Raw genomic sequence first — 13483 nt, 5'->3', positions numbered from 1 at the left:
CATCTACACGATGTCCCAGGGACAACAATTACACGATGTCCCAGGGACAACATTTACACGATGTCCCAGGGACAACATCTACACGATGTCCCAGGGACAACATTTACACGATGTCCCAGGGACAACAATTACACGATGTCCCAGGGACAACATTTACACGATGTCCCAGGGACAACATCTACACGATGTCCCAGGGACAACAATTACACGATGTCCCAGGGACAACATTTACACGATGCCCCAGGGACAACAATTGTTTGGTCTCTCAAGCAGTTGTTATTTATGTGTGTTATTCATTACTTTGGCTTGGTTGCTGTTTTTGATACAAATTCATCTGTGCCCATTGTAATATTTTCATATGTTACTATTTTTATATTGCTATGCATTATAAATAAAGGATTACTTATTACTATTAAAGGTCTGCATTTGTAATTGTTGGTATTATTTATAAAATATGCGCTCTTAAGTTTTTTGCTCCATAAAACGATACCTGTCACTTTTTGGACATAGAGTATCAGCTGTTGAGAATCCTGGCTCATACAAAATAGAAGTAAAAGGTTTCAACATCCAGCCTTTTTATGATTAAATACAAAGTGTAATAACAGAGTTATTGGGGTGTGATTTTGTTAATAGTTAGTCTTAAGTATAAGTTTAATAGTAATGAGTAAGAAAATATAGCCAGAATAATGGAATGAGACTAACACCTGACCTCACACTGAGATTTGGTATGAAGTGGCATGTTTGTGCTAATGCTGACATTGGGGCTCAGAGTTCCTCTGTGTGTATATATTTGTGAACGTTAACTTGGCTAATGTCCAAGGGTTTGATTGCTTTCCTGTTGGATTGTATCACAAAGAACAGGGATAAGAGCACCAGTGGCCGTGCACACCCTCATCTCTCTCCTTCACCCGATCATTAGTGTTGGAAACCGGCATTAGCTCAGAGTAGATTAGACTTCAGTATAGTGCAAGTGATTTGATTTTATGATTATTTGATTCAGTTTTTTCTGTGTTCAAGCTCAATTACTTTAATAAAATATGTTGAATTCAAACAAATAAATAAACAAATAAACTGTGGACATTACCCTTTTAAACCTTTCTGAAACAAGACAGGTAAAAACCAGTGTATAAAAGTTTACATAGGTATAAATAGCTCTAACACTTTACTCCAGCCTGGCGTCCACACATGTGGACATCACATTTTGGGTTATTTAGACCAAAATACTAAATCTTGATCAACAAGTGCCTGATATACAGTTATGAGGACATTATACTGCAACTGTTCTATCGAAATTTCAAATTAATGTCCTCATATGTGGCTCTCATTTTTCTCAGAAACAAAAATTAGGTAAAAAAAACAAAACCTGGTAATTCTGCGCTTGATCTCGTCTTCTGTTATTGTGTAGGTTTTCTTTTTTGAGCTTGGTACAGATAAGCGACCATGCACTCTGTAAACTATACTAGTTCCTTCTGAATCAGTTTGGAATTCTGTATCTGCATCGATCCTGTCAACATCATCAGCAGCAGCATTATCTGTACTCAGACTTGTGCCGTATACTTCTGTTTCTTTTTCTTTGTCTTCAGTCTGTGTACCTTCATCTCTTTCAGTCTGTGTACCTTCATCTCTGACTGTCAGTCTTCCTATCTCACTGTTACTTGTCGATTTGCTGCAGATGTTCTCTCCCTTAGGAACTTTTCCTTTGTCATTCGCTGCCTGATGCTTTCCCTGATGACATTCTTCACTGGCTACTTCTATTGCTCCTCCTGTATAGCCACCCACTATGCTGCACAACTCCTTTCCCTCTGCTGTGCTGCACTGTGCTGTTACATAAAGAAGAATGATATAAACAGCACTATATCAATTTAATTGTGAAGAGAAATCCCCACAATACGACACAGTTATGTCTAAAATAGTTTTGTGTAAAAACTGGATCTTGAAACGTCCACTTTATGTGCAAAGGCAAAATTACGAAAAAAAAATTCACTTTAAACATTTTTGGACGTTGTTTAGTTATATTGTGACTTACTCTCACAGAAGATACAGATGCCACAAACAGACTTTGAACAACGCATGTGCTTGTATGCACCACATTTCTGGCACTGCACCTGTGAATTAAAAAAAAAAAAAAGAAGAAGAAATAAACAAACAAAAAACAAATGAACAAAGTCCATTAAATAAACAATCTATATGGCTAAGGACATGTCATAGTGTACCCGGTCTTTGGCTGCAATCACACACCAGCACTGACTGCACTTCCTAGTTCGATCTGCAAAATATAATTTGTTTAAGTACAAGTTACATTTTCCAATGTTAGAGAAAAAGAAGGCAGCTAATTTTATCTTTACCTATTGAGGAAAATAAGTAGTGGCAAAGTTGGGACCTGAGCTTTGTGATTTCAGTGTTGTACTCCTCCACTTGTGTTTTACCGTCAATGAGAGATCGGGCAAACTAATAATTGACGAAGAAAAAAAAAAAAAAAGAACAAAAAGAATTAGATTAACAAAGAAATGTTTGTTTGTTTTTAACCCCCCCGAGAAAAAAAAAAAACAGAGCAACCAAAGCAAAGCATTACTGCTGAAATGGTTCAATCTACAAAAAAAATTGAGATTTTACCATCCTGCCTCTAAGGCTTTAAAAACTGAATAGGCAAAAATGTAAACATTACTTATATAGGTTAAAGCTATAGTTTTCAGTACCATTATGACATGCACTCCACATGAGTTCCCATCCTGTTGATGTGGGTGGCTCACATGTGACAAGGTCCACTCTCCAGCGCAGCCTCTTGCTGAAGCAAATGAGCTGAGAGATCGCAGTTATTACAAATAAAAAGCATATAGAGAAATCAATAACCACGTTCGGTAATGCTTTCAATTAAATTAAATATGTTATGTTAAATATGTTAATTAATTACCTCCAGTTTTTCAACACTGCACTTTTTCTGACCTCCGACTCGCCAAATGAATTCATATAGACTATGGTCCTCTTGGGTATGTCACAAAACTGTTTTGTAAAAAGATGGATATGGTAGGCTTGGGCCTTGAGAATTCCTAATGAGGGACACTGAAAAGTATCATGCACTAGAGAGAGTGCAAAATCTGTGCAACTTACAAACAAGGTCCAGTGGCTGCCGTTTTCCAGACAGGCTCCAATCAATTTCTCATACATCTGAAAGATGTTTTTCTGGAAATAAAAATAATGTGACAAGTATGTTTTTCTGTCAAGAATGACACTGCAAAACTGCAAAAGCTTGTCAGGTGAGACTTGTAATTAATTCTGCAGATACACAAACATATAGAAAGTGTCATTTTTGGTTTACATTAATTAATTTCTATAGTGTGTACAAAACAAATCAAGACCACAGACTCAACACGCACCACTCAATTTTTGGTGTTCTTTATCAGTTGGCCAAGACAGAAATGTTTTAATCTGTGTGCATTGCTTTTGAACAAGTCTTTACACAGAAAAGGTTTCAGAAAGGTATTTTTCAGGTTCTTCTGACAAGGCTTCAATTTTGGAAAATGCTGTTTGTTTATAGTGGCAACTTATAAACCCTTTGTGATAAGAACATAGTTACCACAGTCCAAGTCATACCTTCAAAAAGTATGCACTTTGTGCTCTTGTGGACCCATCCAAAATTTTTCCAGTGATTTGGCTTGGTATTGGATAAATGTGAGGGAAATTCTATAAAAATAACATAAATACACCTATGTTTTCAAATACATTACAAAAAACGTAAACATGCTATGTCATTATGATCAAACAAGCTTTTCAACATACCTCACACTGCAAATAGATTAGGCCATCTATTACCTTATAAAACAAATAAATAAATACATATAAATAAAAACAGAACTAAGGAACACGATTCATTAAGTAAATTGTACAATAAAGTGTATTTAAAGCAGAATTTAACATTAGTTTTATGACAACATAAAAGGATTTTTATGTCAAGAGGTACCTCATCTGAAATGTTAGTCTGGTCAAACAGGGATTTCAAACTTGAAATACCAATAGAGTTTGGTCCAGCTACTCCCACAAGGTAATCTGTGAGAAAGCATATGCTGTAGTCAACAGATATCATTTTCTTTTTGCATGCTGCAACCATCATCCATTTCAGTCTTCTAGGAGCTTTGTCTGGTTGTAGTTCTTTTTTCTCCTCCTCTCCCCTCATCTATTAATTAAATTGTTTTCTGACCTTCCTAACTGTTTCCGACCTGTCTTCCCAATGTGATGTTTAAGCAATATATGTATGGTCAGAAGGGGGTGAAATTTTCATTGCAGTTGTACGTGTAACATTGCATGTGATAATAAAAGGCTTGATTGGTTGATTATTCAACATGAGTTGACATTTACCTGACATTGTGAAGGAGTCACAGTTTCTGTAAGGGTGTAAGAACATAACATGTGGATTTATTACACTTCTTTTTCACAAGTTAATAACAATCAATAATTTTCATTCCATTATTTACAAGCTATCACACGATGTCCCTGGGACAACATTTACACGATGTCCCTGGGACAACATCTACACGATGTCCCAGGGACAACATTTACACGATGTCCCAGGGACAACATTTACACGATGTCCCAGGGACAACAATTACACGATGTCCCAGGGACAACATTTACACGATGTCCCAGGGACAACAATTACACGATGTCCCTGGGACAACATTTACACGATGTCCCAGGGACAACAATTGTTTGGTCTCTCAAGCAGTTGTTATTTATGTGTGTTATTCATTACTTTGGCTTGGTTGCTGTTTTTGATACAAATTCATCTGTGCCCATTGTAATATTTTCATATGTTACTATTTTTATATTGCTATGCATTATAAATAAAGGATTACTTATTACTATTAAAGGTCTGCATTTGTAATTGTTGGTATTATTTATAAAATATGCGCTCTTAAGTTTTTTGCTCCATAAAACGATACCTGTCACTTTTTGGACATAGAGTATCAGCTGTTGAGAATCCTGGCTCATACAAAATAGAAGTAAAAGGTTTCAACATCCAGCCTTTTTATGATTAAATACAAAGTGTAATAACAGAGTTATTGGGGTGTGATTTTGTTAATAGTTAGTCTTAAGTATAAGTTTAATAGTAATGAGTAAGAAAATATAGCCAGAATAATGGAATGAGACTAACACCTGACCTCACACTGAGATTTGGTATGAAGTGGCATGTTTGTGCTAATGCTGACATTGGGGCTCAGAGTTCCTCTGTGTGTATATATTTGTGAACGTTAACTTGGCTAATGTCCAAGGGTTTGACTGCTTTCCTGTTGGATTGTATCACAAAGAACAGGGATAAGAGCACCAGTGGCCGTGCACACCCTCATCTCTCTCCTTCACCCGATCATTAGTGTTGGAAACCGGCATTAGCTCAGAGTAGATTAGACTTCAGTATAGTGCAAGTGATTTGATTTTATGATTATTTGATTCAGTTTTTTCTGTGTTCAAGCTCAATTACTTTAATAAAATATGTTGAATTCAAACAAATAAATAAACAAATAAACTGTGGACATTACCCTTTTAAACCTTTCTGAAACAAGACAGGTAAAAACCAGTGTATAAAAGTTTACATAGGTATAAATAGCTCTAACACTTTACTCCAGCCTGGCGTCCACACATGTGGACATCACATTTTGGGTTATTTAGACCAAAATACTAAATCTTGATCAACAAGTGCCTGATATACAGTTATGAGGACATTATACTGCAACTGTTCTATCGAAATTTCAAATTAATGTCCTCATATGTGGCTCTCATTTTTCTCAGAAACAAAAATTAGGTAAAAAAAACAAAACCTGGTAATTCTGCGCTTGATCTCGTCTTCTGTTATTGTGTAGGTTTTCTTTTTTGAGCTTGGTACAGATAAGCGACCATGCACTCTGTAAACTATACTAGTTCCTTCTGAATCAGTTTGGAATTCTGTATCTGCATCGATCCTGTCAACATCATCAGCAGCAGCATTATCTGTACTCAGACTTGTGCCGTATACTTCTGTTTCTTTTTCTTTGTCTTCAGTCTGTGTACCTTCATCTCTTTCAGTCTGTGTACCTTCATCTCTGACTGTCAGTCTTCCTATCTCACTGTTACTTGTCGATTTGCTGCAGATGTTCTCTCCCTTAGGAACTTTTCCTTTGTCATTCGCTGCCTGATGCTTTCCCTGATGACATTCTTCACTGGCTACTTCTATTGCTCCTCCTGTATAGCCACCCACTATGCTGCACAACTCCTTTCCCTCTGCTGTGCTGCACTGTGCTGTTACATAAAGAAGAATGATATAAACAGCACTATATCAATTTAATTGTGAAGAGAAATCCCCACAATACGACACAGTTATGTCTAAAATAGTTTTGTGTAAAAACTGGATCTTGAAACGTCCACTTTAATTACACAGTCCTGGTGTGCAAAGGCAAAATTACGAAAAAAAAATTCACTTTAAACATTTTTGGACGTTGTTTAGTTATATTGTGACTTACTCTCACAGAAGATACAGATGCCACAAACAGACTTTGAACAACGCATGTGCTTGTATGCACCACATTTCTGGCACTGCACCTGTGAATTAAAAAAAAAAAAAAAGAAGAAGAAATAAACAAACAAAAAACAAATGAACAAAGTCCATTAAATAAACAATCTATATGGCTAAGGACATGTCATAGTGTACCCGGTCTTTGGCTGCAATCACACACCAGCACTGACTGCACTTCCTAGTTCGATCTGCAAAATATAATTTGTTTAAGTACAAGTTACATTTTCCAATGTTAGAGAAAAAGAAGGCAGCTAATTTTATCTTTACCTATTGAGGAAAATAAGTAGTGGCAAAGTCGGGACCTGAGCTTTGTGATTTCAGTGTTGTACTCCTCCACTTGTGTTTTACCGTCAATGAGAGATTGGGCAAACTAATAATTGACGAAGAAAAAAAAAAAAAAAAAGAACAAAAAGAATTAGATTAACAAAGAAATGTTTGTTTGTTTTTAACCCCCCCCCGAGAAAAAAAAAAAAACAGAGCAACCAAAGCAAAGCATTACTGCTGAAATGGTTCAATCTACAAAAAAAATTGAGATTTTACCATCCTGCCTCTAAGGCTTTAAAAACTGAATAGGCAAAAATGTAAACATTACTTATATAGGTTAAAGCTATAGTTTTCAGTACCATTATGACATGCACTCCACATGAGTTCCCATCCTGTTGATGTGGGTGGCTCACATGTGACAAGGTCCACTCTCCAGCGCAGCCTCTTGCTGAAGCAAATGAGCTGAGAGATCGCAGTTATTACAAATAAAAAGCATATAGAGAAATCAATAACCACGTTCGGTAATGCTTTCAATTAAATTAAATATGTTATGTTAAATATGTTAATTAATTACCTCCAGTTTTTCAACACCGCACTTTTTCTGACCTCCGACTCGCCAAATGAATTCATATAGACTATGGTCCTCTTGGGTATGTCACAAAACTGTTTTGTAAAAAGATGGATATGGTAGGCTTGGGCCTTGAGAATTCCTAATGAGGGACACTGAAAAGTATCATGCACTAGAGAGAGTGCAAAATCTGTGCAACTTACAAACAAGGTCCAGTGGCTGCCGTTTTCCAGACAGGCTCCAATCAATTTCTCATACATCTGAAAGATGTTTTTCTGGAAATAAAAATAATGTGACAAGTATGTTTTTCTGTCAAGAATGACACTGCAAAAGCTTGTCAGGTGAGACTTGTAATTAATTCTGCAGATACACAAACATATAGAAAGTGTCATTTTTGGTTTACATTAATTAATTTCTATAGTGTGTACAAAACAAATCAAGACCACAGACTCAACACGCACCACTCAATTTTTGGTGTTCTTTATCAGTTGGCCAAGACAGAAATGTTTTAATCTGTGTGCATTGCTTTTGAACAAGTCTTTACACAGAAAAGGTTTCAGAAAGGTATTTTTCAGGTTCTTCTGACAAGGCTTCAATTTTGGAAAATGCTGTTTGTTTATAGTGGCAACTTATAAACCCTTTGTGATAAGAACATAGTTACCACAGTCCAAGTCATACCTTCAAAAAGTATGCACTTTGTGCTCTTGTGGACCCATCCAAAATTTTTCCAGTGATTTGGCTTGGTATTGGATAAATGTGAGGGAAATTCTATAAAAATAACATAAATACACCTATGTTTTCAAATACATTACAAAAAACGTAAACATGCTATGTCATTATGATCAAACAAGCTTTTCAACATACCTCACACTGCAAATAGATTAGGCCATCTATTACCTTATAAAACAAATAAATAAATACATATAAATAAAAACAGAACTAAGGAACACGATTCATTAAGTAAATTGTACAATAAAGTGTATTTAAAGCAGAATTTAACATTAGTTTTATGACAACATAAAAGGATTTTTATGTCAAGAGGTACCTCATCTGAAATGTTAGTCTGGTCAAACAGGGATTTCAAACTTGAAATACCAATAGAGTTTGGTCCAGCTACTCCCACAAGGTAATCTGTGAGAAAGCATATGCTGTAGTCAACAGATATCATTTTCTTTTTGCATGCTGCAACCATCATCCATTTCAGTCTTCTAGGAGCTTTGTCTGGTTGTAGTTCTTTTTTCTCCTCCTCTCCCCTCATCTATTAATTAAATTGTTTTCTGACCTTCCTAACTGTTTCCGACCTGTCTTCCCAATGTGATGTTTAAGCAATATATGTATGGTCAGAAGGGGGTGAAATTTTCATTGCAGTTGTACGTGTAACATTGCATGTGATAATAAAAGGCTTGATTGGTTGATTATTCAACATGAGTTGACATTTACCTGACATTGTGAAGGAGTCACAGTTTCTGTAAGGGTGTAAGAACATAACATGTGGATTTGTTACACTTCTTTTTCACAAGTTAATAACAATCAATAATTTTCATTCCATTATTTACAAGCTATCACACGATGTCCCTGGGACAACATTTACACGATGTCCCTGGGACAACATCTACACGATGTCCCAGGGACAACAATTACACGATGTCCCAGGGACAACATTTACACGATGTCCCAGGGACAACATCTACACGATGTCCCAGGGACAACATTTACACGATGTCCCAGGGACAACAATTACACGATGTCCCAGGGACAACATTTACACGATGTCCCAGGGACAACAATTGTTTGGTCTCTCAAGCAGTTGTTATTTATGTGTGTTATTCATTACTTTGGCTTGGTTGCTGTTTTTGATACAAATTCATCTGTGCCCATTGTAATATTTTCATATGTTACTATTTTTATATTGCTATGCATTATAAATAAAGGATTACTTATTACTATTAAAGGTCTGCATTTGTAATTGTTGGTATTATTTATAAAATATGCGCTCTTAAGTTTTTTGCTCCATAAAACGATACCTGTCACTTTTTGGACATAGAGTATCAGCTGTTGAGAATCCTGGCTCATACAAAATAGAAGTAAAAGGTTTCAACATCCAGCCTTTTTATGATTAAATACAAAGTGTAATAACAGAGTTATTGGGGTGTGATTTTGTTAATAGTTAGTCTTAAGTATAAGTTTAATAGTAATGAGTAAGAAAATATAGCCAGAATAATGGAATGAGACTAACACCTGACCTCACACTGAGATTTGGTATGAAGTGGCATGTTTGTGCTAATGCTGACATTGGGGCTCAGAGTTCCTCTGTGTGTATATATTTGTGAACGTTAACTTGGCTAATGTCCAAGGGTTTGACTGCTTTCCTGTTGGATTGTATCACAAAGAACAGGGATAAGAGCACCAGTGGCCGTGCACACCCTCATCTCTCTCCTTCACCCGATCATTAGTGTTGGAAACCGGCATTAGCTCAGAGTAGATTAGACTTCAGTATAGTGCAAGTGATTTGATTTTATGATTATTTGATTCAGTTTTTTCTGTGTTCAAGCTCAATTACTTTAATAAAATATGTTGAATTCAAACAAATAAATAAACAAATAAACTGTGGACATTACCCTTTTAAACCTTTCTGAAACAAGACAGGTAAAAACCAGTGTATAAAAGTTTACATAGGTATAAATAGCTCTAACACTTTACTCCAGCCTGGCGTCCACACATGTGGACATCACATTTTGGGTTATTTAGACCAAAATACTAAATCTTGATCAACAAGTGCCTGATATACAGTTATGAGGACATTATACTGCAACTGTTCTATCGAAATTTCAAATTAATGTCCTCATATGTGGCTCTCATTTTTCTCAGAAACAAAAATTAGGTAAAAAAAACAAAACCTGGTAATTCTGCGCTTGATCTCGTCTTCTGTTATTGTGTAGGTTTTCTTTTTTGAGCTTGGTACAGATAAGCGACCATGCACTCTGTAAACTATACTAGTTCCTTCTGAATCAGTTTGGAATTCTGTATCTGCATCGATCCTGTCAACATCATCAGCAGCAGCATTATCTGTACTCAGACTTGTGCCGTATACTTCTGTTTCTTTTTCTTTGTCTTCAGTCTGTGTACCTTCATCTCTTTCAGTCTGTGTACCTTCATCTCTGACTGTCAGTCTTCCTATCTCACTGTTACTTGTCGATTTGCTGCAGATGTTCTCTCCCTTAGGAACTTTTCCTTTGTCATTCGCTGCCTGATGCTTTCCCTGATGACATTCTTCACTGGCTACTTCTATTGCTCCTCCTGTATAGCCACCCACTATGCTGCACAACTCCTTTCCCTCTGCTGTGCTGCACTGTGCTGTTACATAAAGAAGAATGATATAAACAGCACTATATCAATTTAATTGTGAAGAGAAATCCCCACAATACGACACAGTTATGTCTAAAATAGTTTTGTGTAAAAACTGGATCTTGAAACGTCCACTTTAATTACACAGTCCTGGTGTGCAAAGGCAAAATTACGAAAAAAAAATTCACTTTAAACATTTTTGGACGTTGTTTAGTTATATTGTGACTTACTCTCACAGAAGATACAGATGCCACAAACAGACTTTGAACAACGCATGTGCTTGTATGCACCACATTTCTGGCACTGCACCTGTGAATTAAAAAAAAAAAAAAAGAAGAAGAAATAAACAAACAAAAAACAAATGAACAAAGTCCATTAAATAAACAATCTATATGGCTAAGGACATGTCATAGTGTACCCGGTCTTTGGCTGCAATCACACACCAGCACTGACTGCACTTCCTAGTTCGATCTGCAAAATATAATTTGTTTAAGTACAAGTTACATTTTCCAATGTTAGAGAAAAAGAAGGCAGCTAATTTTATCTTTACCTATTGAGGAAAATAAGTAGTGGCAAAGTCGGGACCTGAGCTTTGTGATTTCAGTGTTGTACTCCTCCACTTGTGTTTTACCGTCAATGAGAGATTGGGCAAACTAATAATTGACGAAGAAAAAAAAAAAAAAAAAGAACAAAAAGAATTAGATTAACAAAGAAATGTTTGTTTGTTTTTAACCCCCCCCCCCGAGAAAAAAAAAAAAACAGAGCAACCAAAGCAAAGCATTACTGCTGAAATGGTTCAATCTACAAAAAAAATTGAGATTTTACCATCCTGCCTCTAAGGCTTTAAAAACTGAATAGGCAAAAATGTAAACATTACTTATATAGGTTAAAGCTATAGTTTTCAGTACCATTATGACATGCACTCCACATGAGTTCCCATCCTGTTGATGTGGGTGGCTCACATGTGACAAGGTCCACTCTCCAGCGCAGCCTCTTGCTGAAGCAAATGAGCTGAGAGATCGCAGTTATTACAAATAAAAAGCATATAGAGAAATCAATAACCACGTTCGGTAATGCTTTCAATTAAATTAAATATGTTATGTTAAATATGTTAATTAATTACCTCCAGTTTTTCAACACCGCACTTTTTCTGACCTCCGACTCGCCAAATGAATTCATATAGACTATGGTCCTCTTGGGTATGTCACAAAACTGTTTTGTAAAAAGATGGATATGGTAGGCTTGGGCCTTGAGAATTCCTAATGAGGGACACTGAAAAGTATCATGCACTAGAGAGAGTGCAAAATCTGTGCAACTTACAAACAAGGTCCAGTGGCTGCCGTTTTCCAGACAGGCTCCAATCAATTTCTCATACATCTGAAAGATGTTTTTCTGGAAATAAAAATAATGTGACAAGTATGTTTTTCTGTCAAGAATGACACTGCAAAAGCTTGTCAGGTGAGACTTGTAATTAATTCTGCAGATACACAAACATATAGAAAGTGTCATTTTTGGTTTACATTAATTAATTTCTATAGTGTGTACAAAACAAATCAAGACCACAGACTCAACACGCACCACTCAATTTTTGGTGTTCTTTATCAGTTGGCCAAGACAGAAATGTTTTAATCTGTGTGCATTGCTTTTGAACAAGTCTTTACACAGAAAAGGTTTCAGAAAGGTATTTTTCAGGTTCTTCTGACAAGGCTTCAATTTTGGAAAATGCTGTTTGTTTATAGTGGCAACTTATAAACCCTTTGTGATAAGAACATAGTTACCACAGTCCAAGTCATACCTTCAAAAAGTATGCACTTTGTGCTCTTGTGGACCCATCCAAAATTTTTCCAGTGATTTGGCTTGGTATTGGATAAATGTGAGGGAAATTCTATAAAAATAACATAAATACACCTATGTTTTCAAATACATTACAAAAAACGTAAACATGCTATGTCATTATGATCAAACAAGCTTTTCAACATACCTCACACTGCAAATAGATTAGGCCATCTATTACCTTATAAAACAAATAAATAAATACATATAAATAAAAACAGAACTAAGGAACACGATTCATTAAGTAAATTGTACAATAAAGTGTATTTAAAGCAGAATTTAACATTAGTTTTATGACAACATAAAAGGATTTTTATGTCAAGAGGTACCTCATCTGAAATGTTAGTCTGGTCAAACAGGGATTTCAAACTTGAAATACCAATAGAGTTTGGTCCAGCTACTCCCACAAGGTAATCTGTGAGAAAGCATATGCTGTAGTCAACAGATATCATTTTCTTTTTGCATGCTGCAACCATCATCCATTTCAGTCTTCTAGGAGCTTTGTCTGGTTGTAGTTCTTTTTTCTCCTCCTCTCCCCTCATCTATTAATTAAATTGTTTTCTGACCTTCCTAACTGTTTCCGACCTGTCTTCCCAATGTGATGTTTAAGCAATATATGTATGGTCAGAAGGGGGTGAAATTTTCATTGCAGTTGTACGTGTAACATTGCATGTGATAATAAAAGGCTTGATTGGTTGATTATTCAACATGAGTTGACATTTACCTGACATTGTGAAGGAGTCACAGTTTCTGTAAGGGTGTAAGAACATAACATGTGGATTTGTTACACTTCTTTTTCACAAGTTAATAACAATCAATAATTTTCATTCCATTATTTACAAGCTATCACACGATGTCCCTGGGACAACATTTACACGATGTCCCTGGGACAACATCTACACGATGTCCCAGGGACAACAATTACACGATGT

General features: G+C 35.9%; 3 protein-coding genes across 3 annotated transcripts; all 3 read right to left on the bottom strand.

Annotated features, from left to right (window-relative positions):
• Positions 1–462: 462 nt before the first annotated feature.
• LOC146562933 (uncharacterized) lies at positions 463–4404 on the bottom strand. The gene is made up of 11 exons (XM_085295819.1): positions 4354–4404; positions 3778–3810; positions 3592–3681; positions 3109–3180; positions 2912–3000; positions 2697–2799; positions 2346–2448; positions 2214–2266; positions 2027–2105; positions 1593–1820; positions 463–530 (listed from the first exon to the last, which is right to left on the bottom strand). The coding sequence occupies exons 1-11, from the start codon at positions 4402–4404 to the stop codon at positions 463–465; spliced, it is 969 nt and encodes a 322-aa protein (XP_085151945.1).
• A 505-nt stretch (positions 4405–4909) lies between these two features.
• On the bottom strand, positions 4910–8963 carry LOC146562932 (uncharacterized). Its single transcript, XM_085295818.1, has 12 exons — positions 8814–8963; positions 8419–8504; positions 8238–8270; positions 8052–8141; positions 7577–7648; positions 7380–7468; positions 7165–7267; positions 6809–6911; positions 6677–6729; positions 6489–6567; positions 6040–6267; positions 4910–4977 (listed from the first exon to the last, which is right to left on the bottom strand). The coding sequence occupies exons 1-12, from the start codon at positions 8857–8859 to the stop codon at positions 4910–4912; spliced, it is 1050 nt and encodes a 349-aa protein (XP_085151944.1). The 5' UTR covers positions 8860–8963.
• A 406-nt stretch (positions 8964–9369) lies between these two features.
• LOC146562931 (uncharacterized) lies at positions 9370–13424 on the bottom strand. Its single transcript, XM_085295817.1, has 12 exons — positions 13276–13424; positions 12881–12966; positions 12700–12732; positions 12514–12603; positions 12039–12110; positions 11842–11930; positions 11627–11729; positions 11269–11371; positions 11137–11189; positions 10949–11027; positions 10500–10727; positions 9370–9437 (listed from the first exon to the last, which is right to left on the bottom strand). Exons 1-12 carry the CDS (start codon positions 13319–13321, stop codon positions 9370–9372), a joined length of 1050 nt encoding a protein of 349 aa, XP_085151943.1. The 5' UTR covers positions 13322–13424.
• Positions 13425–13483: the final 59 nt, after the last annotated feature.

Source organism: Mchenga conophoros, linkage group LG12 (assembly GCF_057382185.1).
Source record: "Mchenga conophoros isolate Kocher_MC1m ecotype Shallow Benthic linkage group LG12, M_conophoros_male_GT1.1, whole genome shotgun sequence".
NCBI classification, from domain to species: domain Eukaryota; kingdom Metazoa; phylum Chordata; class Actinopteri; order Cichliformes; family Cichlidae; genus Mchenga; species Mchenga conophoros.
Note: the sequence above shows the minus strand (reverse complement) of the source record. Positions and strands in the feature narration are given on the sequence as shown.

What these genes read in the sequence shown, in the direction of transcription:
- LOC146562933 (XM_085295819.1), bottom strand. Translation starts at nt 4,404, where the DNA reads ATGTTATGTTCTTACACCCTTACAGAAACTGTGACTCCTTCACAATGT. An exon ending in AAAGTGCATACTTTTTGAAG is followed by an intron (nt 3,181 to 3,591) that starts GTATGACTTGGA and finishes TTTTATTTCCAG; the next exon opens with AAAAACATCTTTCAGATGTA. An exon ending in CTACTTATTTTCCTCAATAG is followed by an intron (nt 2,267 to 2,345) that starts GTAAAGATAAAA and finishes TATATTTTGCAG; the next exon opens with ATCGAACTAGGAAGTGCAGT.
- LOC146562932 (XM_085295818.1), bottom strand. Translation starts at nt 8,859, where the DNA reads ATGTTCTTACACCCTTACAGAAACTGTGACTCCTTCACAATGTCAG. An exon ending in AGACTAACATTTCAGATGAG is followed by an intron (nt 8,271 to 8,418) that starts GTACCTCTTGAC and finishes TTGTTTTATAAG; the next exon opens with GTAATAGATGGCCTAATCTA. An exon ending in TGATTGCAGCCAAAGACCGG is followed by an intron (nt 6,568 to 6,676) that starts GTACACTATGAC and finishes TTTAATTCACAG; the next exon opens with GTGCAGTGCCAGAAATGTGG.
- LOC146562931 (XM_085295817.1), bottom strand. Translation starts at nt 13,321, where the DNA reads ATGTTCTTACACCCTTACAGAAACTGTGACTCCTTCACAATGTCAG. An exon ending in TGACTCCTTCACAATGTCAG is followed by an intron (nt 12,967 to 13,275) that starts GTAAATGTCAAC and finishes GCTTTCTCACAG; the next exon opens with ATTACCTTGTGGGAGTAGCT. An exon ending in CATCTGTATCTTCTGTGAGA is followed by an intron (nt 10,728 to 10,948) that starts GTAAGTCACAAT and finishes TTTATGTAACAG; the next exon opens with CACAGTGCAGCACAGCAGAG.